Consider the following 24,486-nt stretch of genomic DNA (forward strand, 5'->3'; position numbering starts at 1 on the left):
GGTAAATGCAAGCTGGCTTCTTCCACTGAGATTGAGTGGGACTACAACCGGAGGCCATGGGTTAAGGTTGAAAGGTGAGATGTTAAGGCGAACATGAGGGGAAACTTCTTCACACAGATGGTCATCTGTGTGTCGAATGAGCAGCCAGCACAAGTGGTGCATGCGAGCTCAATTTCAACATTGAAGAGGTTTGTATAGGTATCTGGATGGTAGGGATATGGGATTAGACAGTTTAAATAGTTCAGTACAAACCAGATGGCCCATAGGGCCTGTTTCTGTGTTGTACTTTTGCATGACTCTGTGACAAGAACATGAAATAATACTGATATTCACTCTAAGTCCTTTTAACAGCTGTGCATACCAATGATTCATCTGGGCAGGAAATTTTTACATGGCTTCAAAACTGTGATGCTTTAAATTAACAGTACATAAAAGGAAATCCCAGCTGCATGTCAACAAAGGCTATTTGTGTGAGAGTATTTCAGTTACGGTGGGGCCAGGCACCCACGCAACTCAGTGGGAACCGGGAATAATACCAATGGAGAGAGTCAAACTGAGCCAAGTCGCAGATTGGTGACAGCAGAAACATAGAAAAAAAACCTAATCCACAATACAGGCTCTTTGGCCCACAAAGCTGTGCCGAACATGTCCTTACCTGAGAAATTACCTAGGGTTAGCCATAGCTCTTTAATTTTCTGAGCTCCATATACCTGTCCAGGGGTCTCTTAAAAGACCCTATTGTATCCGCCTCCATCACTGTTACCAGCAGCCCCTTCCACGCAGTCACCACTCTCTGCATAAAAAAAAGCTTACCCCTGATATCTCCTCTGTATCCATTCTCATAGACACAGAAAGAACATCAGAGAATTTGATGGTCATTCCAGATACCATCACTGTGCCCAGTTAGAAGATGATTTCTCTCTCCAAGTTGGGTTGAACTTCACTGTGACAGTGTGATGCCAGATCACACCTTGACAACTCAAGTGATCTCATCTGAAATGTTGTCCTGCACCCATTGTTGGAATTTGTAAATCTTTTTTCAGGGTAAAAACAATAAGGAATTTATCTACAGGAATCTCAAACACAACACGCCAGTTTTGCTGTCTCTGTCCAGATGTTTAAGAAGTGGAGCAAGGGATTCACTCGATCATCCTTCCTGCTCAGATGGTGGGGAGGGATTCACTATCTGACCAACTAGCACGCCCATTATTTTACATAGAGGAAAGGCATTCATCTGCTCAGACAGTGGGAATGGATTCACTCTGTCATCTCAACTGAAGGTACATCAGCAAGTTCACACTGGGACAAGGCCATTCATCTGTTCTGTGTGTGAGAAGGGATTCAGTCGGTCTTCCCAACTGTGAACACATCAGTCAGTTCACACTGGGCAGAGGCTGGTCATTTGCTGAATTTGTGGGGAAGGATTCACTCAGTCATCTGCCCTAATGTCTCACCAGCGAGTTCACACTGGGGAGAAGGCATTCACCTGCTCAGACTGTGGGATGGGATTCACTCGGTCATCGGACCTACTGAGACACCAGTCAGTTCACACCAGTGAGAGGCCATTCACCTGCTCAGACTGTGGGAAGGGATTCACTCGGTCATCCACCCTAATGGCACACCAGCGAGTTCACACTGGAGAGAGGCCGTTCACCTGCTCAGACTGTGGGAAGGGATTCACTTGCTCATCCCAACTGAAGATACATCAGCGATTTCACACTGGAGAGAGGCCGTTCACCTGCTCAGACTGTGGGAAGAGATTCACTCAGTCATATCACCTACTGAAACACCAGTCAGTTCACACTGGGGAGAGGCCATTCACCTGCTCAGACTGCGGGAAGGGATTCACTCGGTCATCCGACCTACTGAAACACCAGTCAGTTCACACTGGGGAGAGGCCGTTCACCTGCTCAGTCTGTGGGAAGAGATTCACTCGATCATCTACCCTACAGAGACACCTGCGAGTTCACACCGGAGAGAGGCCATTCACCTGCTTAGACTGTGGGAAGGGATTCACTCGGTCATCCACCCTAATAGCACACCAGCGAGTTCACACTGGGGAGAGGCCGTTCACTTGCTCAGACTGTGGGAAGGGATTCACTCGGTCATCTCAACGACAGAGGCACCAGCAAGTTCACACTGGGTAGAGGCCGATCACCTGGTCGGACTTTGGGAAGAGATTCTGTCTGCCAAATCAACCAGATGTGCACCATTGAGTTCACATTGGGGAGAGGCCATTCCCCTGCTGCGAATGTGGGAAGTGATTCACTCAGTTATCTATCCTTATGACCCACTACCGGGTTCACACTAGGGGAGAGGCTGTTCACCTACTGTGAATGTGGGAAGTGATTCACTCAGTCATCTAACCTTATGTAACTCTCGCTTAGCTAGCAGCTTAATATAGGTTGTGACAGCCCCCCAGCCCGGCCAACGTTAAGAAATCTCGTTTGCGTGGATGCTGTGTGATGTGTCTCCTGTTACAAATCAGTACCCCGAAATAACGAACAGTACACAATATGCGATTAAATAATTGAGCTTTATAATTCCTACTTTGACTATATGGTTAGTGAAGTAAACAAAAAAAGAGAAAAAGGGCCCACTCTCTCCATTCTCATCTTCTCATCTCTCCCCAGCAAAAAACCACAAAAATCTCTCTTCCAGACTCACAAGAAAGAACATTTCTGTCATTGGATAGCCCCGCACTCTGAAACCCTGTTATCTCCAGTCGTAACCTAAACATTACTGCTGCAGAGAAGCCATTACCTCAGCAGTGAAACATTGCAGAGAGGCCATTACATGAGCAGTGAAACCTTACAGTGTCTGACAGCTGTGACACTCGACTGGATTCACACTGCGGAGAAAGTTTCAATAAGCTGCATGCTGGATATTTGTCCATCACCGTTGCTGAATGCAATTTTGAGAGTGACTGTCGGTGCTGAACTCTGCAATTATTGCTGCTGCTCACCACACCCAGTCTGCACCCTGGTCACTGGGCATGGGAGGAGTTTCCTCTGCTGCATATTCACCTTTAATGGGACTGGAGTTTAATATTCTGGATCTGAGAGAAATAAATCAGTTCTATTTTAAACTCAGTCTCTGGTACTTGGTGAATTTATAACACACCTAGTGTACAGTAGAGAGTTAACTCAGGCCGGCTGGACCCTGCCGGAGCATCTGTTCCAAGACAGTCCTTTTAAACCCTCCCCTATTGTTCACCTCTCGCTCTCCCTGTGGGATGGGTTCCAGTCACCACTGTTACATATCTTGTGGGTATCTTGTGACTGTCTTATGACCATGATGTAATGCAGAATCTTATGAGCATGAGGTAATGGTCTTGTGATGGTGGGGTGATGTAATTTTCCCGCCAATGTGAGGTCACGTGATGACATGTTCACAACAGGTATATTACGGGGAACCCTGGTGTGACGCAGTTTGTCTTCAGCTGAGTTATTTTTAGTTTGTCAGATACTCCGTTATGCTGCGTATTTGTCTCATGATGCAGTTTCATTTTAAACCGGAGTTTTACTTTCTATTTTAAGATAAAACCTCTGTGCTGGCAGTTTTGCCAATATCTGCCAGGTTTTTGTTAGTTTTACCTTTGCAGTTCAGTATCAAAGAGTGAAGACCTTCATCAAAAGGACGGGAACCTGAAGGATCACAATAAGGTTGGAGTCGTTCAGCGGGGTAATGAAGGATCGACCTTATTGAGTCTTCGGTCAAGAAATAGTGACCTGCATCTGAGATAACTCCTGTAAAAGAGCAGGGAAGTTTCAGCAGTGTTACTTGCCTGGAAAAGGTCAGTTCCTTTACGCCGTTTTATTTCCTTCATCGTGAATCCTTTGGACAGAATCAGCAGAAACGTCATGTCTGTGAAGAAATCCGTCTCCAGAGAAGTCTCTCCTTATTGACTGTGTAAATCACTTGAACTTTTGAATTTACTACTTTAAGAACTGTGTTAGAATTTACCACTTTAAGAATTGTTGCAGAGTTGTGTATAGCAGTTAACTCCGGTTAAGTTAGTTGTTTGTTTACTTTTCACTATTGTGGAGCAAAGTTTCATAAATGTTTATGTTTGTTTAAAAAAAACACTGACTCATTTCTATATTCATTGTTGCTAATGCTGTAACCAATCGGGGGCTCTTGGGATTGTTCCGATTTTGAGGTTGAGTGCTTGTTTAATTAGTAATCTGATTTGAATAAGGCAATTTCCAATTGTTTTGTTTGATTGGTTTGTGGGTGGTATTCAGCAGCAATGAATATTGATGAGTTTATGGAATCACCAGACCTGGACTTATTAGCGATGGCGAAAAAGGGTGATGTATCCGAGATTGCTAGAGGGTTGGACCTTAAAGGAATTGCAAAAGTTACAACAAACCCATAATTCAAAGAAAAAGCGTGACACACTATATAGCATCCGGTAATTTTGCTGGGGATGCGTTAGAAATGTTTCCATTCAGTAATCTTGAGGTGCAGTTCCATAACGAGCAGATAAAGTTCGAACAAGTTAAAGTGGACTTGGAATGAAGTTAATTAGAAGAAGAATATAAACTAAGGGAATTTAAAACTAGAGAAGCAGATAAACAGAGACAGTTTGAGCTAGCGATGGAGAAATTAAAGTCTGAGAATCAGAATTCCGGTTCTATGAAATAGTTTCTTGCTAGTCGAGAAGTTATTTTGGCTCCTCCACTTAATGAAACAGAAGTGGACAAATATTTGTAACATTTTGAAATTGTTGCTCTCACTTCAAGGTGACCAAAAGATCAATGGCCAGTGATGTAACAAAGTATAATTAGAGGTAAGGCACAGAAAGTTTATACAGCAATAACTGCTGAGCAAACACTTGATTATGATACTGTGAAGCAGCATATATTGAAAGCGCATGAACTGGTTCCAGAAGCTTATAGAGAAAAATTCAGAAATTTGAAGAAAGCTGTGGACAAAAATTACGTGGATTTTACCTACGATAATTCTGTGTGTTTTGAGAGATGGGTTTCCTCTAAAAATGTGAATGGGGAGTAGAGTAAATTAAAAGAGTTGATTTTATTGGAGGAATTTAAAAGGTGCATCCCTATTGAGGTAAGGACATACTTAAATGAGAGGGACACTGCTACGTTGCAGGAGTCTGCTAAATTAGCTGATGAGTATGCTTTAATCCATAAGAGTAGATTTCCTCAGGGTAGGACTTTTAAAAGGAAAGATAGCACAGGGAGTCAAGGTAAACCAGAAATTAAGTCAGAAGTTAGTGAGAAAGGTAAGGATGAAGGGAAACATATGAAGGAAAGACATTTTGGTCCTATTTGTAATTATTGTAAGAAACCTGGACACATCATAGCTAACTGTTTCTGATTAAAGGAGAAGGCGGCAGTCCCGGATGCTTGTGTGCAACGTATTGAAACACTTGTAAATCCACAGAGTTCGATAAATACACATGAAGCTTTGTCAGACTTCGACCAAGTTAAGAGGGGATATGATTATTTTATAACCGAAGGATTTGTATCCTTGAAAGAGGGACCCAATCCAGTGCCAATAAAAATCCTTAGGGATACTGTAGCTTCTCAATCACTTATATTAGACAGTGTTCTCAAATTTAGTGATGAGTCTGACATTGGTGAGGTAAACCCTATAAGAGGTGTTGGGAGTGCCCTTATGCCAGTACATTTGCATAGAGCAAACTTAAGGTCAGGGTTAGTTACGGGACTTGTGAAGTTACGACTACAACCCAGTTTAAGGATGAATTGCGTTTCTCTATTATTAGGGAATGACTTAGCAAACAGACAAGTCTTTCCAGAAGTGCATTTGACAACAAAGCCCATACCTGAGGAACCACAGATGGATTCTTCTAAAACGGATTCTTCCTGTGTTGTAACCCAAGCTAAGGCTAAAAAGATTGATGTGCAGGATGGGTCTGTTACCCATGACTGTTCAACTCGGGATTCAAATTTTGAGGATGTGTCAGAAACTTTCTTACCTTCATTGTTTGATCAAGATTCTGGTAGTAAGTCTGACCATGAAGATTTATCTCTATCTCAGAAAAAGATGATAACAGAGCAGAGTAGAAACCCTGAGATTATCAAATTAAAAGAACAAGCTCTTCCAGATTGTGAAATTGAGAAGGTGTCAGTAGGGTATTATTTTGAGAAAGGAGTATTAATGAGGAAGTGCAGATCACCTACAAGTCCTGCAAGTGAAGAATGGGAAGTTAATCACCAGGTAGTAGTTCCTAAAGTTTACTGGAATGAGATTTTAACTATGGTTCATAGTATGCCTTTGGGTGGCCATCAACGTGTAAAGAAAACTGCAAATAAGGTTTTTAAATATTTTTACTGGCCTACTTTAAGAAAAGATGTGGCGACATTTTGCAGAACGTGTCAAACTTGCCAAATTGTGGGTAAAGCTAATCAAGTTACTCCAGTGGCCCCACTGCAACCGATTCCAGCATTTGGTGAACCATTTTCCAAAATTATTATAGATCGTGTAGGCCCATTGCCAAAAACTAAGATTGGACATCAATATTTGCTGGCTATCATGTGCACAGCATCTAGGTTTGCAGAGGCCATTCCACTCAGGAATATAACAGCTAAAACGGTAATAAAGGCTCTTATAAAGTTCTTTACTTATTTTGGATTTCCTAAGGAAATACAATCTGATCAAGGTGGTAATTTTATGTCTGGATTGTTTCAGCAGAGAGATTATAAACTGGGAGCAAAACAGATTACCTCATCTGCATACCATCGTGAATCACAAGGAGCCTTGGAGAGGTTTCATTCTACCCTCAAAACCATGGTTAGGATGTATTGTGTGGAAAATGAAAAGGACTGGGATGAGGGCGTACATTTATTACTTTTTGCAGTCTGGGATTCAGTGCAGGAATCCCTAGGTTTTAGTCTTTTGAACTTGTGTTTGGGCATAGATTTAGAGGACCTTTGGACTTGTTGAAAGAGCAGTGGATTAATAAAGAGGTACATACGAATTTGCTGGATTATGTTTTAAAGTTCAAGGAAAGATTACTTAAAGCGTGTAGCTTAGCCAACGGAAACTTAAAGTTGGCTCAGGAGAAAATGAAAACGTGGTATGATAAGGATGCTAGAATGAGGTCATTTAAGCCTGGAGATAAGGTGTTGGTTCTTTTCCCGGTGCAAACGAACCCTTTACAAGCTAAATTCCATGGTCCTTATGAGGTTATATCCAAAGTTAATTATGTGGATTATATGATAAAAAACGCCAGATCAAAGAAGTCCCACACAGCTATGTCATATAAATATGATAAAACCATATTATGAGAAACAGTCTGCTACTATGACTGTTATGGTTAATAATAAAGAGGCTGATCCCACTAGGGACTTAATGGATGATTCATCTGAAACTCATTTTAAACCCAGCATTATTTCTGCCAGATCATCAAACTCAACAATTCTGGAAAATATTGATGAGAAATTAGCTCATTTATAGCCAGAGCAGAGACAACAAATGAAACAGTGAATTGTTAAATACAGTATAGGGATTTATTTCCAGACGTTCCTAAAAGAACCACTGTAGCTACAGTTGATGTAGATGTTGGAGATGCAAATCCCATAAAGCAACATCCATATAGGATGAACAGGGCAAAATGTGAACTTGTGAACAAGAAATTAAGTATATGTTAGAGAATAATATTATTAGACCTTCTAATTCGAATTCGAGTTAACCTTATGTGATGGTTCCTAAGCCAGACAGTAGTATTTGGTTTTGTACTGATTACAGGAAGGTGAATACTGTGACAAAAACTGATGCATATCCAATCCCTGGAGTAGATGATTGTGTGGATGAAGTGGGAAAAGCAAAGTTCCTTACAAAAATTGATTTGTTAAAAGGGTATTGGCATGTTCCATTGATGGTTAGAGGTCGAGAGATTTCTGCATTTGTAACCCCATCTGGGTTATATGAATATAATGTTCTTCCATTTGGGATGAAGGATGCACCAGGTAATTTGCAGCGGACGATTAATTCTGTGATTCATGGGCAGATGCCTATATTGATGATTTTGTTACAGGAAATGATACTTGGAAAGCACATGTTACTGCGGTGGAGAAACTATTTGAAAGACTTTCAAAAGCTAACTTAACTATTAACTTAGTTAAAAGTGAATTTGGCCATGCCATAGTGACCTATCTTGATCACCTTGTAGGTCCGGGTTTGGTTAAGGATAATGGTTAAGGAAATGAAGCAAACTCCAATTCAGTAACAAAGTTTAATGTTACAGGAGTATAATATTTTGATAACCTATATTAAAGGCAAAGATAATGTGATTGCTGACAGTCTACCTAGATATTAAATGTGCAATGTAATTTTTTATGGAGTTATATTTTAGCATTTGTAACACTTCTACTGTATATTAGTTTGTAAGGTACTGTATGATACTGTGTATGTTGTAAATTTTATACATTTGTATTTCTTTTATAAATTGTTAGTTTTTAAAAATTTTGTTCATAACAGACCAAAATTTTCTCCTTTTTGGTGGGAGGTCTTATATACCTTGTGGGTATCTTGTGACTGTCTTATGACCATGATGTAATGCAGTATCTTGTGAGCATGAGGTAATGGTCTTGTGGTGGTGGGGTGATGTAACTTTCCCTCCAATGTGAGGACACGTGATTACATGTTCGCAACAGGTATATAACAGGGAACCCTGGTGTGATGCAGTTAGTCTTCAGTTGAGTTATTTTTAGTTCGTCAGATAGTCCGTTTTGCTGCGTATTTGTCTTGTGATGCAGTTTCGTTTTAAACCGGAGTTTTACTTTCTATCTTAAGGTAAAACCTTTGTGCTGGCAGTTTTGCCAATATCTGCCAGGTTTTTGTTAGTTTTACTTTTGCAGTTCAGTATCGGAGAGTGAAGACCTTCATCAAAAGGACGGGAACCTGAAGGATCACAATAAAGTTGGAGTCGTTCAGCGGGGTTATGAAGGATCGCCCTTATTGGACTCTTCGGTCAAGAAATAGTGACCTGCATCTGAGATAACTCTTGCAAAAGAGCAGGGAAGTTTGAGCAGTGTTACTTGCCTGGAAAAGGTCAGTTCCTTTAAGCTATTTTATTTCCTTCGTCATGAATCCTTTGGACAGAATCAGCAGAAATGTCATGTCTGTGAAGAAATCCATCTCCAGAGAAGTCTCTCCTTATTGACTCTGTAAATCACTTGAACTTTAGAATTTACCACTTTAAGAACTGTGTTAGAATTTACCACTTTAAGAACTGTTCCAGAGTTGCTTATAGCAGTTTACTTCCAGTTAAGTTAGTTGTTTCTTTACTTTTCACTATCGTAAGCAAAGTTTAATAAATGTTTATGTTCGTTTAAAAAAACATTGACTCATTTCTAAATTCATTGACAGATAGATAGATAGACATACTTCATTGTTCTGGAGGGAAATTGGGTTTCATTACAGTTGCACCAAGAATAGAGTATAAATATAGCAATATAAAACCATAAATAAATAATAATATGCAAGTTATGCCAGATGGAAATAAGTCCAGGACCAGCCTATTGGCTCAGGGTGTCTGACCCTCCAAGGGAGGAGTTCTAAAGTTTGATAGCCACAGGCAGGAATGACTTCCTATGATGCTCAGTGTTGCATCTCAGTGGAATGAGTCTCTGGCTGAATGTACTCCTGTGCCCAACCAGTACATTATGCAGTGGATGGGAGACACTGTCCAAGATGGCATGCAACTTGGACAGCATCCTCTTTTCAGACACCACGGTGAGAGAGTCCAGTTCCATCTCCACAACATCACTGGCCTTACGAATGAGTTTGTTGATTCTGCTGGTGTCTGCTACCCTCAGCCTGCTGCCCCAGCACACAACAGCAAACATGATAGCACTGGCCACCACAGACTCGTAGAACATCCTCAGCATCAGCATTGTTGCTAATGCTGTAACACCACTCTGTGGGTGAAGATGTTTCCCTTGACTTTTCTGCAGACTGAAGAAGTTGAGCTGACTGTAGTTCTGCCTGAGATGTTCTTCGCCCCTCAAATCTCTGGGCTGAGGAAGAATGACATTGGGAGTTGTCAGGGTAAGAATGTAGGATGAGGAGAAGGGAATCAGCAGTGGGGCGTGGCAATGAATGACAGAGTAGCAACATTTGGAAGCTGATTGACAGAGAAAGTAATCTGGTTGTCTGACTGATGACACAAACAATACCTGTGGTGAGGTGCTGCACTGGTCGAGGCACATGTGTGTGGTGGGAATGGTTTTATCTATTGAGGGAGTTGTTCCTGCTTGTTTATCCCATAATATTATACCCAGATGGTTATTTTAGATTGTCCTATCTGAAATAATGTATTGATTATCATATAGTTTGTAAGATTTTAACTCTAAAACTGGATCAGGCTTGAATTTATGGTGCCTTTATGAAGTGATGGAGGGAATTCATGAGTTTTTATTTTGAAGCAAGATTTTGGTGAATGATATTTGCCACTTGATTGTAATTAATCAGATGGAGTTAAACTGCTGCAGGAGCCTGGAATATATTGGATTGTCTCTGGTTTCTCTTGGCATTTTCTGCCTTGTTTGTTTGTATTTCATTTATTTTTGATTTTTTTTTAAAATCATTTTGTTAACCACCTTGTCCTGTATTTCTGCAAGGAACCCCTTTGTTTCTAGGATGAGGTCTCCAACTCATTAGAAAGAGTCAGAAGGTGTTGAGTCATTGTGGGTAGAACAAAGGAGTAGTAAGAGTGAAAAGACAGAGATTGGAGTTTTATGAGACCCCCAAACAGTAGTATGTATATCTTCTACAAATTACAATGGGAGAAGGAAAATGCATGCCAAAACAGCAATATTACAGTATTCATGGGAGATAGTCATGCAGATATATTGGGAAAATCAGGTAGGTGCTGGATCCCAAGAGGAGGATTTCCTATTATACCCACAAGATGGCTTATTACAGCAGCTCCTGGTTGAGCCCAGCTGGGGATCAGCTATTCTTGACTGGGTGTTGTGCAATGAATAGGAATTATTTAGAGCACTTAAGGCAAAAGAACCCAGAGGGGAAGTGATCTTAATATAATGGAATTCGCCCTGAAATGCGAGAAGGAGAAGCTAATGTGAAACGTGTCAGTATAGTTGTAGAATAAAGAGAATTACAGAGGCATGAGAGAAGAATTGGCCTAAATTGATAAGGAAAGAACACTGGAATGGATGACGACAGAATGGCTGGAATTTCGGTGAGTAATCCAGAAGGCACAGGATATATAAGTACTAAAGAGGAAGAAGTATTCCAAAGGCAAGATGATACAACTGTGGCTAATAGGAAGGCAAAGCCAACATGGACACCAAAGTGGAGGCATATAACAGAGCAAAAAATGGTGAGAAGTCAGAGGAATGGGAAGCTTTTAAAAAGCAACAGAAGGCAACTTAAAAAAAAAGAAGGAACAATATGGAATACAAAGGTAAGCTTGCCAATAAAGAGGATACTAAATGTTTCTTTAGATGCATGAAGTGTAACTGAGTGGTGAGGGTACATATCGGACCAATGGAAAACATTGCTGGAGGGGTGGTAATAGAGGCAAGGAGCTGGCGGATGAACTGAGTAGGTGTTTTATATCAGTCTTCACTATGGAAGACACCAGCAGGATGGTGGAAGTCCAGATGTCAGTGGTCAGAAATATTTATAGTACATTACTCGGGAGCAGGTTCTTGGGAAACAGAAAAGTCTGAAGGTAAATATGCCACCTGGACCACATAGTGTACATCCCAGAGTTCTCAAAGAGGTGACTGAAGACATTGTGGAGGGATTAGTAATGATGTTTCAATAATCAATTGAATCTGGCGTGGTTCCATACAACTGAAAATTTGGAATTATCACTCCACTCTTCAAGAAGGGAGGGAGCTAGATGAACAGAACTTATAGACCAGTTAGTCTCACTTCACTCTTTGGGAAGATATTGGAGTCAGATATTGAGCATGTGTTTTCAGGGTATTTTCGGTCATTTTCAGCATGGTTTCCTCAAGGGAAAATCTTGCCTGACAAGTATGTTGAAAGTCTTTGAATTCATTGAAGAAGTAACAAGCAAGATGGACAAAGGAGAATCGGTTGATGCTGTGCACGTGAGGTTTCAGAAGGTCCTTGACAAGGTGCCACACATGAGGCTGCTTATCAAGTTATGAGCCCATGATATCACAGGAAAGATTCTTGCATGGATGAAGCAGTGGCTGATTGGCAGGAGGTGAAGAATAGTAATAAAGGGAACCTTTTCTGATTGGTTGCTGGTGACCAGTGGTGTTCCACAGGGATCTGTGTTGGGACCGATTCTTGTCTGTTATATGACAGTGACTTGGATGACAGAATTGATGGCTTCGTTCCAAAGGTGCAGATGATACCAAGTCAGTTGGAGGGACAGGAAGTTTTGAGGAAATAGGGAGGCTACAAAAGGACAGACAGATTAAAGGAATTACTTTAGTCAGAGGGTGGTAAATCTGTGGAATTTATTGCCATGAGTGGCTGTGGAGGCCAAGTCATTGGTTGTGTTCAAGTCAGAGATAGATAGTTTCTTGATTAGCCAGGGCACCAATGGGTATGGGGTGAAAATAGGGGAGTGGAGATGACTGGAATAATTGGATCAGCCCATGATTGAATGGCGGAGCAGACTTGATGGGCCGAATGGCCTACTTCTGCTCCTGTATCTTATGATCTTATGGTTTGAAGGCGGTGAAGCCTTCAATTCTAATCCTGCTAAGAAATAGACACTACAAGAAGTGCGTCTTTAGAGTGTTACAAGCCTGGAGTATTGTTTTATTCCCTTTCCGTCAGATCAGTGACGCCCCATGTGTCTTACTTGTAAACAACGAAAGCATCAAGATTGCAGCAATACTTCCATAAATGACACACTGAAAAAGATGCTTGTGGTTTCACTCTGTTCCAGAAGATGAAAGAAGCATTTGAAAAGCGTTGCACACTGGAGGCATTCGGAAAGAAAGCTGCAAATGACTTTGATCGTCGTCTCATTGCTTCTCATAACATTTCCACAATGATAGAAATAGTCTGCAAGGTCTCATACAGTTAGTAAGAGATTAATAAGGCCTGCCGTATCGGGTACTCACCACTGTTCTCAAAACAGATACCTGTATTTTAAAATCGATTCCTCTGAGTATTAACTATGTAGCACGTCATATTGATGAAACGAGTGAAGACATTGAGTATCACTATGCACAGAGCTAAAGGAAAACAGAATGTGGGAGCCAACTGTGCGAGACAACGAGGCATTGATAATGGCACATGCACCGTTCATCAAAATTGGAAAAAATGATTCAGAGATTATTGATTGTAAAAGGTTGAAAATAGATATCAACGGAGAATCAGTCCATGACGAGCTCAAAGTGAAATTGATAACAAAATTATTCTGATTAGGAACATGATTTTTTGTCCAACGGATGGAGCACCATATTTAACAGGTTGCCATGCTGGTTTAGTGGAATTTATGAAAATGAAATTGCAAGTCTATTGTGTCATTTATCATTAACATCCCGCAGCTACTGTGCAGCGGGCAGGTGCTGTGAAATCTATGTTTAATGATAAATATGAAGTTAAATCAGAATATTTTTCTCATGTTAGCATATGGTAGCCATGTTTTTACACTATGGGGGCGATGGAAAGTATATTGGGCCTAAGAGGGACGTTGGAAAGTAGGAAGGTGCTTTAGGAGGGCATTGGGCTAAAAAGGTTGGCAAACACTGCTATAGAAGAAAGAGTTAGCCAATGGATGAGCGTAACTGTCCATGGGTGAAATCCCCGCGATCCAAGCAGACTAAATGTCAACGAGAAAGCGTCCAAAGACTGGCTCAAATTTGGAGACGTCTTTCCAGAAACAAAGTGTTTCCCTGTAGTAATACAGGACCAGGTGGTTCAGACACGACATCAAAAATGTACAATCAAAAAAACCTAACAAATTCAAGAAGATAGAAGTAGAATATGCCATGTGAAACCAGAAAATATCCTGCAGTATCCTGCAACAGTTTAATTTAATCTTACACAGGTACAATCAAGTGACAAACATCTTCGACCAAAATCATTCTATACATTATTATACAGTAAATAGAATCCTAATCGAGTTTTGGAGTCTCTTATGACCAATCTATTACTAGAGATGGGGCAATACCTGGTATCCGTCCAGCTCTAATATTACAGGATAATAGGGATGGTTATTCCGAACACACAACGCATGAAAATCAATAAGTGAGAAACACCAGAAATATGCTGACTTGAATGAGGAAAATGAAAGGCTGTGGTACATGAACATTGTCCCATTTGTGATTTACACGACTGGCATCATTCCAAAGTCACCACACAACAGCATTAAACAATTCGACCCGCACGACAATATCTATGTAAATCTCCAGACAGCCACAATACGCAACACCATCAGAATCGGCCGAAAGTTCCAAGCGATTGAGAAATCAGTGGGCTTCTCCGTGTCCATGTCCATACCGCAATTTTTATCAGATTGAGCTGAGATAAAAAATAAAAATAATAATAAATATGCGATTCTACTGGAGTGAATGCAGAGGAGAGTCAACACACAATTTGATCGGATGGAAATTTATTAAAAATCAGGAAGTGAGATGACATTATTTTCTTTGAAGCAGACTAGGCATCGGAGGTTTCCGTGAAAATTTGCGCAATTATGCATGAGTTCTGTGGTGTTAAACATACCCCCGCAACATCTTTGTCTAATGCGACGGACAAGTGCGAGCTTTACTGTAAGTTCGTGCAGTCTGTTGACATTTTTTTTCGCTTCATTCTTATGCAAAAGACCGAAGTAACTAATGAGTTGCATTTTTGCCTGTTTGGTCTTGAATGTTCCCAGAGCCTGTCTCGCTTTGTCATGACCGAAAAGGGTCTGGCGGTGGCGAGCGCGGAAATATGGTGGAAAACTAAACATTAAAGGTAGGATGAGTTTAATAATTGGTAGCAGTGGAGGTCGCGGGTTGCGGGTGTCGGAGAGTCTGTTCCTGTGCTGCGTCTCTCTCTCGGACTCGAAACCAGATTTACTCTCCCCGCTGCCACCTTCTCCGATGATCATTGGTTCTGCAGAGTCAAGATCAGAAACATTGCGAATGCCTCCGAGAAGAGATTAGATATGTTGTTTGTTAATTAATTGAATAATTGACGTGAGCGGATATTTCGCTGTGCTAATGGACTGCTCTCTGAACTTGGACTGAGTTACCCCACAAATAAATGTGTTTGTACAACAGCTTAATATCATCGGCATCTCTCCGGATGAAAAGTGTATTCAGAATCGTTGTGGTCATTCTGATCCAACCCGGCGATGGTGTTATAAAGGAATTCGGCAACACTCACCGACCACAGGATGATGAAGCTTCCGGAGATGGTGAGAAGTAAGATCACAGACCTCCTCCTGCTCTCCATCTCCGGGTCACTGCGGTTCTCCGCCTTGCTCTGACCCCTCAGCCCCTTACGGACGCGACTGGTCACTAACATGTGTCTGACTGTCAGAGCGTTAAACAGGAGTATTAACACGAATGGGAGTAACGGTGTTAGGACGGTAGAAAGCCGGTCATATCCCACCCACTCGGGATCCGTACAGTAGCCCGGTATTTCAGTACAGTCCCGGGGTATAATGTCGACTACTTTTAGAGGACGATATATAAAGAAGAAGGGTACGTTATTAAAACAGATCAGAACGCCGGTTGTTGTCAGAACCACAGCCGCAGTTTTTCCGGTGCAATACTTTGTTCTCCGTTTCTGACAACAAATGGCGACAAACCGATCAAACGTGAAGCTGACGGTGAACCAGACAGAACAGTCTGTGGCTGCCTCTCCCAGGACCGCGATCACACTGCACACGGGGGTGATGTCCAGGAAAGTCCCTGGGAAGTAATAATAACAGACACGCCACAATATCACCGCAAAGACGATGGTCAGTACATCCGCCCCTGCCGTGGCCACCAGGTAGCGAGTGGTGCGGGTGGAGAGGCCGCACTTTCCCTGGGATAGGATCACCATCGCCACTAAATTCACGGGAGAAACAACAGCGAGAGCGAGTGAGTTACTGTCTTTCCGCTCCGTGGGTCTCGGGACAGGGAGATGCTGGAAATGGAGAGCAGCTCATTCCCGGAGGGTTAAAACGGGGAAGGCGGCGATCGCCGGCGCCTCAAAGGTGCTGATGCCGGGAGAAACGTTACGGTCCGGGGCGCTGACTGCACGGCGGCCAGGGTTCGGGAAGGAGGCCGGGATCGCTTTGGAAAATCAGTGTAAATCTCTGTCCATCGGGTTTCTGACTGATGTGCAAAGCCGAGAAAGCCTCGGCAACTTTCTCAGCCACAGTGATTCCCGCGATCCCGTCACATCTGTTCACACTGTCCGGTGCCGCTCAGCCCCGCTGTCTCCGACTTTGTCCATGGACAGTTTCCAAAGCTCGTTGCAGATTTACTTCCCCCGTTCGCAGGCATCGATCTCCTCCTTGGCCTCCGCCCACACGGGCCCGGCTCGGCTCGGCTCGGCTCGGCTCGCTTATTTTAAAATCCGCAGCTACTCTTCGTCGCGGTTCCTTCACACTCTGTCAGGTGATCGGATCAGAAAGTTCCCATGTTGGTTTTATTTAATATTCTCCCTGACCAGCTCCGAATTACTGCGGCGTTACTCTAAATGCTCCGGTGCTGGTTGTCCCGGAGCGGAGTGCCGCCGGTATCTTACCCCGTCTGACCCGTATCGGACCCTGCTGTGTCGGCTCTGAACTCCCTCTTCACCACATCGATATGGAAACAAACCCCGGGAAACAAAAACGCACACTCTCATTTAATTTTTCCAAACCCCCGAAACTCTCGGGTTCTAATATACAGTTGGTGTCATTTTCAGGATATTAATATACATTTTTTGTCAATAAAAGACTCCGGAATGTTGATTTGGTCCCTCAGCCAAATTGTTGACACAGTTTGGGAACAACGGGGCTCCGAGCACTGGTTCCTATAACACCGACTGGGACATCCTGCAGGCCCAAGAAGAGTCTGGTTATTCCTTGTATCTAACACACACAGACACCAGGAACAGCATCAGGCCACTCGGCCACTCTAGCACGTCCTGTCATTCAATAAGACCAGGGCCCCAAACACCACTCCCTTCCCCACTTTGCCCGGACCATCGGCCCCGCTTGCAGGGCAACAGTCTGCCGGTGTTTGCCCCCCAATGTGGTGAATCCCTCTGCTCGCCACCACCGTGGGCTCAGACATTTCCACAGATGAGCCCCTCCTGTCCCCACCGGGACAAACATCCTGTCCGCCCGCTCTCTCACCATCTTCATCCTTTCAATAACCCACCCCCCTCCCTCCCCGGGGAACCGGCATCAAACCGACGGGCCGAGCGTTCTCCTCCTACCTCTCAGCGATACATCAGACTCCGGCCGCAGGAGACGCTTCACAAACGCCCCCACCTTCGCTCGGAGGAAAGAGGAAATGAATCAGAAAGCGGACATTTACTTTGGGATTTGTTCCGCTTTTACTGGGACTACAACACAGAAACAGGCCATTTGGCCCTTCTTGGCTCCGCCGAACCATTTTCTGCCTAGTCCCACTGACCTGCACCCCGACCATATCCCTCCGTACACCTCCCATCCATATACCTGTCCAAGTTTTAACGGCAGCAAGTCAAGTCTGCGGGGTAACGCCCTCTCGGCTGGTCCGCCTCCACTATTGGGCGTAAACAGTGATTGACATTGCCTTGGGCCAATGACTATAGCGCAGCGGCGGTGAGGGGTCTCGTGGTCGGAAGAATCATAGAAAACTACAACACAGAAACAGGCCATTTGGCCCTTCTTGGCTCCGCCGAACCATTTTCTGCCTAGTCCCACTGACCTGCACCCCGACCATATCCCTCCGTACACCTCCCATCCATATACCTGTCCAAGTTTTTCTTAAATGTTAAAAGTGAGCCCGCATTTACCACGTCATCTGCCAGCTCATTCCACACTCCCAACACTCTCTGTGTGAAGAAGCCTCTCCCCTCCCCCCAAATGTTCCATATATAACCATATAACAATTACAGCACGGAGACAGGCTATCTCGGCCCTTCTAGTCCGTGCCAAACTCTTAACTTATCCTAGTCCCACCGACCTGCACTCAGCCCATAACCCTCCATTCCTTTCCTGTCCATATATCTATCCAATTTAACTTTAAACAACAACATACAACCTGCCTCAACCACTTCTGCTGGAAGCTCGTTCCACACAGCCACCACTCTCTGAGTAAAGAAGTTCCCCCTCGTGTTACCCCTAAACTTTTGTCCTCTAACTCTCTTGTCCTCTTGTTTGAAGCTTCCCCACTCTCAATGGAAAAAAATCTAACCACGTCAGCTCTATCAATCCCCCTCATAATCTTAAACACCTCTATCAAGACCCCCTCAACCTTCTATGCTCCGAAGAATAAAGACCTAACTTGTTCAACCTTTCTCTGTAACTTAGGACATGAAAACCAGGCAAAATTTTAGTAAACCTCCTCTGTACTCTCTCAATTTTATTGACATCTTTCCTATAATTCGGTGACCAGAACTGTACACAATACTCCAGATTTGGCCTTACCAATGCCTTGTACAAATTCAACATCACATCCCAACTCCTATACTCAATGCTCTGATTAATAAAGGCCAGCAAACCAAAAGCTTTCTTCACCACTCTATCCACATGACATTCCATCTTCAGGGAACTACACACCAATATTCCTAGATCCCTCTGTTCTACAGCATTCTTCAATGCCCTACCATTTACCATGTATGTCCTATTTTGATTAGTTCTACCAAAATGTAGCGCCTCACATTTTTCTGCATTAAACTCCATCTGCCATCTTTCAGCCCACTCTTCTAACTGTCCAAAATCTCTCTGCAAGTTTTGAAAACATACCTCATCATCCACAACACCACCGATCTTAGTATCATCTGCATACTTACTAATCCAATTTACCTCCCCATCATCCAGATCATTAATGTATATTACAAACAACATTGGACCCAGCACAGATCCCTGAGGCACACCACCAGTCACGGGCCTCCAACCTGACAAACAGTTATCCACCACTACTCTCTGGCGTCTCCCATCCAGCCACTGCTGAATCCATTTTACTACTTCCATATTAATTCCTAACAATTGAACCTTCCTAGCTAACCTTCCATGTGGAACTTTGTCAAAGGCTTTACTGAAGTCCATATAGACAACATCCACCATTTTACCCTTGTCAATTTTCTTAGTAACCTCATCAAAAAATTCAATAAGATTTGTCAAACATGACCTTCCACACACAAATCCATATTAACTGTTCCTAATCAGACTGTCTATCCAGATAATTATATATACCATCTCTAAGAATACTTTCCATCAATTTACCCACCACTGACGTCAAACTCACAGGCCGATAATTGCCAGGTTTACTCTTAGAACTTGAGAAACTCAGTTACAGAGAAAGGTTGAATAGGTTAGGACTTTATTCCCTGGAGCGTAGAAGAATGAGGGGAGATTTGATAGAGGTATATAAAATTATGATGGGTATAGATAGAGTGACTGCAAGCAGGCCTTTTCCACTGAGGCAAGGGGAGAAAACAACCAAAGGACATGGGTTAAGGGTGAGGGGGGAAAAGTTTAAAGGGAACATTAGGGGGGGCTTCTTCACACAGAGAGTGGTGGGAGTATGGAATGAGCTGCCAAACGAGGTGGTAAATGCGGGTTCTATTTTAACATTTAAGAATAAATTGGACAGATACATGGATGGGAGGTGTATGGAGGGATATGGTCCGTGTGCAGGTCAGTGGGACTAGGCAGAAAATGGTTCGGCACAGCCAAGAAGGGCCAAAAAGCCTGTTTCTGTGCTGTAGTTTCTATGGTTCTATGGTTTTCTGTGGTAACCCTTTTTAAACAATGGAACCACATTTAAACTTTTTAAACTTTTCCCCCTTCACCCTTAACCCATGTTTTCTGGGTTTTATTTTTCCCTCCTCCAGCCTCAGTGGAAAAAGCCTGCTTGAATTCACTCTATCTATACCCACCATAATTTTATATACCTCTATCAAATCTCCCCTCATTCTTCTACGCTCCAGGGAATAAAGTCCTCACCTTTTCAATCTTCCTCTGTAACTCAGTTTCTCAAGTCCAGGCAACATCCTTGTAAACCTTCTCTGCACTCTCTCAACTTTATTAATATCCTTCCTGTGATTTGGTAACCAAAACTGTACACAATACTCCAAATTCGGCCTCACCAATGCCTTATACAACCTCATCATAACATTCCAACTCTTATACTCAATACTTTGATATACAAGGGCGAATGTAGCAAAAACTCTCTTTACGACCTTATCTACCTGTGTCGCCACTTTTAGGGAATTTCTATCTGTATTCCCAGATCCCTCTGTTCTACTGCACTCCTCAGTGCCCTACCACTTACCTTGCATGTTCTACCTTGGTTAGTCATTCCAAAGTGCAATACCTCACACTTATCTGCATTAAACTCCATCTGCCATTTTTCAGCCCATTTTTCCAGCTGGTCCAAATCCCTCTGCAAGCTTGAAAACCTTCCTCACTGTCCACTACACTTCCAATCCTTGTATCATCAACAAATTTGCTGATCCAATTTACCACATTATCATCCAGATCATTGATATAGATGACAAATAACAATGGACCCAGCACTGATCCCTGTGGCACACCACTAGTCACAGGCCTCCACTCAGAGAAACAATCCTCTACTACGACTCTTTGGCTTCTTCTGTTGAGCCAATGTCTAATCCAATTTACCACCTCTCCATGTATACCGAGCGACTGAATTTTCCTAACTAACCTCCCATGTGGGACCTTGTCAACGGCCTTACTGGAGTCCTTGTAGACAGCATCCACTGCCTTCCCTTCATCCACTTTCCTGGTAGCCTCCTCGAAAAACTCCAATAGATTGGTCAAACATGACCTACCACACTCAAAGCCACGTTGACTCTACATAATAAGTCCCTGTTTAACTAAATGCTTGTAGATTCTGTCTCTTAGGACTCCCTCCAATAACTTACCTACTACTGACGTTAAACTTACCGGCCTATAATTTCCCAGATTACTTTTCAATCTTTTTTTAAACAACGGAACAAAACAAGCCATTCTCCAATCCTCCGGCACCTCACCTGTAGACACCGACATTTTAAATATATCTGCCAGGGCCCCTGCAATTTCAACACTAGTCTCCTTCAAGGTCTGAGGGAATACCCTGTCAGGTCCTGGGGATTTATCCACTTTAATTTGCCTCAAGATAGCAAGCACCTCCTCCTTTTCAATCTGTACAGTTTCCATGATCTCACTACTGATTTCCCTGAATTCCATAGACTTCATGCCAGTTTCCTTAGTAAATACAGATGCAAAAAAATACATTTAAGATCTCCCCCATTTCTTTTGGTTCCGCACATAGCCGACCACTCTGATATTCAAGAGGACCAATTTTATCCCTTACAATCCTTTTACTCTGAATATACCTGTAAAAACTCTTCGGATTATCCTTCACTTTGATTGCCAAGGCAACCTCATGTCTTCTTTTAGCCCTCTTGATTTCCTTTTTAAGTATTTTCTTGCACTTTTTATACTCCGCAAGCACCGTATTTACTCCCTGTTTCCTATATATACATAGAATAGTACAGCACAGTACAGGCCCTTCAGCGGATGGAACACATCACTTGTGACCACCTTTCAGGGCCCCAAACAGTCCTTCCTGGTGAGGCAACACCTCACTTTTGAGTCTGTTGGGGTCATCTATTGAATCCGGTGCTCCCGGTGAGGCCTCCTCTACATCGGTGAAACCCAACGCAGATTGGGGGACCGCTTCATCGAGTACCTCCGCTCCGTCCGCCACAACAGACAGGATCTCCCAGTAGTCACCCACTTCAATTCTGCTTCCCGTTCCCATTCAGATATGTCCATACATGGCCTCCACTACTGCCAGGATGAGGCTAAACTCAGGTTGGAGGAGCAGCACCTCATATACCGTCTAGGTAGTCTCCAGTTCCTTGGTATGAACATAGAATTCTCCAACTTCCGGTAATTCCCTCCCCCTCCCTTCCTCTATCCCTATGTAACTCTGCCTCTACCCCAGCTGCCTATCACCTCCCTCATGGTTCCGCCTCCTTCTACTACCCATTGTTTTCCTGCCCATCACCTCCCTGCTTCCCCTCCCCCACCCCTTTGTCTTTCAAATTCCTGGTTTTTCAACTGAACCTACCAGCCTTCTACTTCCAACCCTCCCCAATCTTCTTTATAGGGCCTCTGTCCCTTCCCTCGTCAGTCCTGATGAAGGGTTCCGGCCCGAGACGTCGATTCATCGTTTCAACGGATGCTGCCCAACCTGCTGAGTTCCTCCAGCATGTTGTGAGTGTCAGTAGGATCTTTATTCTTTTTAAGAATTATAGAAATAGAAGCTTCATAAAACGATTGTGGTAATTTACCTAATCTGATTGATTCTTTGAATATTCTAGACAACCAAGGAGAGAGAATAGAGGAAAATTTTAATTTTATTATTTAAAATTTTAATTTTAATTTTAGTCCGATATTTACATCCTGGATTAAATTGTTATATTACACTCCTGTAGCTTCGGTTTGTACTAATAATCAAAGATCTCCCTTTTATCGTCTATCTCGGGGTACTAGGCAAGGATGCCCTCTTAGTCCATTATTATTTAATATTGCCCTTGAACCTTTAGCAATTGGTATCCGAGACTCGCCCAACATTTTTGGTATTACCCGCGAAAATGAAATACATAAATTATCATTATGTGCAGATGAGTTGTTATTAGATATCTCTAATCCGGAAAAATCAATTCCTGTTATTTTATCTTTGTTGGCTCAATTTAGTAACTTTTCTGGTTATAAATTGAACCTTAATAAGAGTGAACTATTGCCCCTAAGTAAGCAGGTTCCTATTTATGGATATTTGCCATTTAAATTGGTTATTGACTCTTTTATATATTTAGGGGTTAAAATCACGAAAAGGGATGAAGATTTATTTAAAGTTTTTTTTACCTTTAATTAATCAGATTAAACTTTTGTTTACTAACTGATCAACAATGTCTTTGTCACTGATCAGTCGGATCAATGCTATCAAGATGATTATTTTGACTAAATTTTTATATGTATTTCAATTGGTACCAATTTTTATTCCAAAATCTTTCTTTGATAATATTGATTCAAAAATTTCCTCATATATATGGTAGAACAAAAACCCACCAATGGGAATAGCGCAGGTCCTGAATCCTCTGTTGACAGCGGTGGGGGAGGGTCTGGTCACGTGATTAGTAGCCCAGCCGTTAAACTGATAAAGCTCGAGCTCTCCAGCGCGTGGGTGACGTAAGACACGTGAGAGCAGATGTGCGTGAAATGGAGGAGATGCGTTTGAGAGCAGAGTTGATAGTGAAGGAAGGGAAGCCCCTCTCACTCCATCCTCCCACCGCCCCACTAGGAATAGGGTTCCCCTGGTCCTCACCTACCACCCCAGCAGCCTCTGGGTCCAGCATATTATAATCCGTAACTTCCGGCACCTCCAACGGGATCCCACCACTAAGCACATCTTTCCCTCTCCCCCTCTCTCTGCTTTCCACAGGGATCGCTCCCTACACGACTCCCTTGTCCATTCATCCCCCCCCCCATCCCTCCCCACTGATCTCCCTCCTGGCACTAATCCGTGTAAGCAGAACAAGTGCTACACATGCCCTTACACTTCCTCCCTTACCACCATTCAGGGCCCCAGACAGTCCTTCCAGATGAGGCGACACTTCACCTGTGAGTCGGCTGGGGTGATATACTGCGTCCGGTGCTCCTGATGTGGCCTTTTATATATTGGCGAGACCCGATGCAGACTGGGAGACCGCTTTGCTGAACACCTACTCTCTGTCCGCCAGCGAAAGCAGGATCTCCCAGTGGCCACGCATTTTAATTCCACATCCCATTCCCATTCTGACATGTCCATCCACAGCCTCCTCTACTGTAAAGATGAAGCCACACTCAGGTTGGAGGAACAACACCTTATATTCCGTCTGGGCAGCCTCCAACCTGAGGGCATGAACACCGACTACTCTAACTTCCGCTAATGCCCCACCTCCCCCTCGTACCCCATCCCTTATTTATTTATATACACACATTCTTTCTCTCTCTCTCCTTTTTCTTCCTCTGTCCCTCTGACTATACCCCTTGCCCATCCCTTCCCCCCCCGCTTGTCTTTCTCCCCAGATCTCCTGTCCCATGATCCTCTCATATCCCCTGTGCCAATCACCTATCCAGCTCTTGGCTCCATCCCTCCCCGCCCCGCTGTCTTCTCCTATCATTTTGGATCTCCCCCTCCCCCTCTCACTTTCAAATCCATTACTCACTCTTCCTTCAGTTAGTCCTGACGAAGGGTCTCGGCCCGAAACGTCGACTGTACCTCTTCCTAGAGATTCTGCCTGGCCTGCTGCGTTTACCAGCAACTTTGATGCGTGTTGCTTGAATTTCCAGCATCT

The 24,486-nt window shown here is 43.1% G+C and overlaps 1 protein-coding gene across 1 annotated transcript in view; it reads left to right on the plus strand.

Moving 5' to 3' along the window:
• The first annotated feature begins 940 nt into the window (after positions 1–940).
• Positions 941–24,486, plus strand: part of LOC140207826 (uncharacterized) — a 75,676-nt gene continuing 52,130 nt past the window's right edge. Inside the window, exon 1 of the mRNA XM_072276387.1 lies at positions 941–2,132. Within this exon, the coding sequence (XP_072132488.1) occupies positions 1,446–2,132 (687 nt within the window). The 5' untranslated portion in view covers positions 941–1,445. The remainder of the gene's footprint in view (positions 2,133–24,486) is intronic.

The sequence above is a fragment of the Mobula birostris genome, chromosome 13, assembly GCF_030028105.1.
Source record: "Mobula birostris isolate sMobBir1 chromosome 13, sMobBir1.hap1, whole genome shotgun sequence".
NCBI lineage: Eukaryota > Metazoa > Chordata > Chondrichthyes > Myliobatiformes > Myliobatidae > Mobula > Mobula birostris.